Source organism: Pygoscelis adeliae, unplaced genomic scaffold, assembly GCF_000699105.1.
Source record: "Pygoscelis adeliae isolate BGI_AS28 unplaced genomic scaffold, ASM69910v1 Scaffold93, whole genome shotgun sequence".
Lineage (NCBI taxonomy): Eukaryota > Metazoa > Chordata > Aves > Sphenisciformes > Spheniscidae > Pygoscelis > Pygoscelis adeliae.
In genome coordinates, this window is record NW_008824469.1 from 1,075,251 (window position 1) to 1,077,737 (window position 2,487).

The 2,487-nt window shown below is 42.9% G+C and overlaps 1 protein-coding gene across 1 annotated transcript in view; it reads left to right on the forward strand.

The window, feature by feature from the left end:
- TMEM120B (transmembrane protein 120B) overlaps positions 1-929 on the forward strand; it is a 13,140-nt gene extending 12,211 nt beyond the window's left edge. Inside the window, exon 12 of the mRNA XM_009321223.1 lies at positions 787-929. Coding sequence (XP_009319498.1) covers positions 787-900 — 114 coding nt within the window. The 3' untranslated portion in view covers positions 901-929. The remainder of the gene's footprint in view (positions 1-786) is intronic.
- Positions 930-2,487: the final 1,558 nt, after the last annotated feature.

Sequence of the window (2,487 nt, forward strand, 5' to 3'; positions counted from 1 at the left end):
CAAACTGAAAGGCAGAGGATGTAGGAGGAAGAAAATACATGTGGGTAAATATCTCTCCATGTTGTTTGTGTATATGGGCATTTAATAGCAATAACTGCTGGTGGTTCTTTATGGCTGATCCGTGGGTTACACATACAAAAATATGATGACACAAAACCGATGGCAGTGAATCACTTTAAAAACATATTATCCACTTTATTATCCTACTTTTAGGGATCCTTCCACTTGATAGTTGCTGTCAGCCATCAAACATGTCTATCCGTTTTCCAGCTATACAGTTGCTCCTGTAGATCCAGATTGGACCACATCACGCGTGCAGTGGTGCAGATAATCTGATGGTCTTTATTTTGGTCAGATCTTGCTGTAGGTGGTGTGCTCGCTTTGTTCACTGGCTTAACAGGAGGAACGCAGCTTCCCGCGGAAACGTGTCGTCCCCCGTGCCTGTGCCAGTGCTGTTCAGTGGAAGTCATTGTCACATAATGTTAATCCATTAGATTGGACTTAACGATTTGATTTTACTGTCTGGTAGAGTTCACCCGTGTTGAGTATAATCCATGTTGTAATACTAAGAAGTAGTAAATGCTACTTAAATGATGATAAAAATATACTTCCCATTAACCCACACAGCTGGATGTGCAGATGTATATTTGGCTATGATCTCTCCTCATGTGCTAACACATCCCTGGACTTGCCAACCAAGCACCATCACAGCTCGCTTAAATGCGGCCCAAGCAATACAATACCCTCAGCTCTCGCCTTTTTTTTCTCCTCTTTCTCCCATCTTAGGTTTTTGTGTTGGCGTTCACGTTTCTGCTGCTCTTCCTTGGGAACTTCCTCACTACTCTCAAAGTGGTGCACACTAAACTCCAGAAAAACAAAGACAAAATGAAGAAGCTGTGAACCCCCCCCTCCCTGGGGTGCAGGCTGCCGTCCCTGCCCGCAGCAGGATGGATCCTGCTATAAACCCCAGCTATGCCGTGGACAGGCTCGGAAGCACTCATCCGTTCCCGTGTTCGGCGAAGGATACGGACTCTGCCAGTACAGACTCAGTATTACGCAAGCATGGCTCTCCAGTCTGTGGTCCTGCTATTTATGTATATTTAATACAAAATGTGTTTGCTTTTGTTTTTTTCTGTATATAGAGCAGCATGCACCTGCCCAGCGAAGCACCAGCATTGGGAGAATGTAGGATCTACTGTAATTCCAGTTCTGGAATGATATTTAACACTTTCCAGTTTTATTATTTAAATTCTGGATATTGGATTTGCAAAGGTTTATGAACACTCCAGGTTGATCAGTAATACAGACCGAATGCTGTTTTTTGAAGGCATTTGTTTAAGGCATATTTTCAGTGGCAATACTAACCTGTGTGTACTGTGAAAAAAAAAAAATGCCCATCTTTGTACCATACTGCTGCTATATACACTTTTAAAAAGCTATTTAAAGAAGAGAAATCCTCTTTTGAAAACAAAAACAAGCAAGCAAAACCAGTTGTTAAATGGCAGGGAAGTCTGCTAGCCCTCTTCCAGGGAGACCAGGTCATCTGTCCAGGCCTGGAAAAGACCTAAAATAAACTGTTCAATATGCAGCTGCTTCAGCCCCTTTTTAATAACAAATACACTGCCCTTCGGGTTGTTTTTTCGAGACACTTTTTCCTTAAAATGGCCTTGATCAGTGACAATAAGTGCAGTTGCACTTCGGTTTCTGTTTTCGGTATTTTTTGCTCCCAGTGCCGTTCTGGAAAGGGGACGACAGGCTCAGCAGAAATATTAAATACTTTCTTTAGATGCTGCGCTTGTACCAATAGTTAAGAGAATGTAAACACTTGTTTAGGAGGATGGCAGAGGACAAATACTGACTGCCGTCCTGCTTAACTCCTTGTGCTGCTTGAACTTAAACTTACTCGTTCAAATAAGCTTGTTTTGGGTGCTGTAACATCTGTACCTCCTAAGGCCAGCTGCAGTATTGTGAGCTGCTTTAGGCAGCGTCTTTCCCAGCGGTGAAGGCTTCCTTTGAGCTAGCACAAAGCCCAAATTGGGCATATGCTTTGGCAGCATGTGATCTGAAAATGATGCCCTTCTCCCAGTAAGCGTGCTCATGAAGAAACACAGATGCACTACAGACTTGAAATGGTTTCATCAGTTCTTCTGTTGCTGCAAGGCTAGCAAAATTACCTTTACGGTGTCACTGTCCTGTGGGCATGAACAATAAATTGCAATTTGCATATTTTGAACAACTTTCACACTAGCTGGGCTGTATCTTGCTACGTTAACTTTTGACTTCTGCATACCCTGCGGGGTTGGGTTTTTTTATCCTTTGAACTCTCCATTTATGAAATGTAAATTGTTTTATTTTGAGAGCGATGCTGGAACCTGCTGGATCTGAGCAGTGGACCTAGTTCTCCAGGGGTGGGGAGCTCTGCATGTGGTGAGTAACTTGAGTTCTGCAGCATGAGAAACTCAGATTAAAAAAGCTAGAAAGATTCCT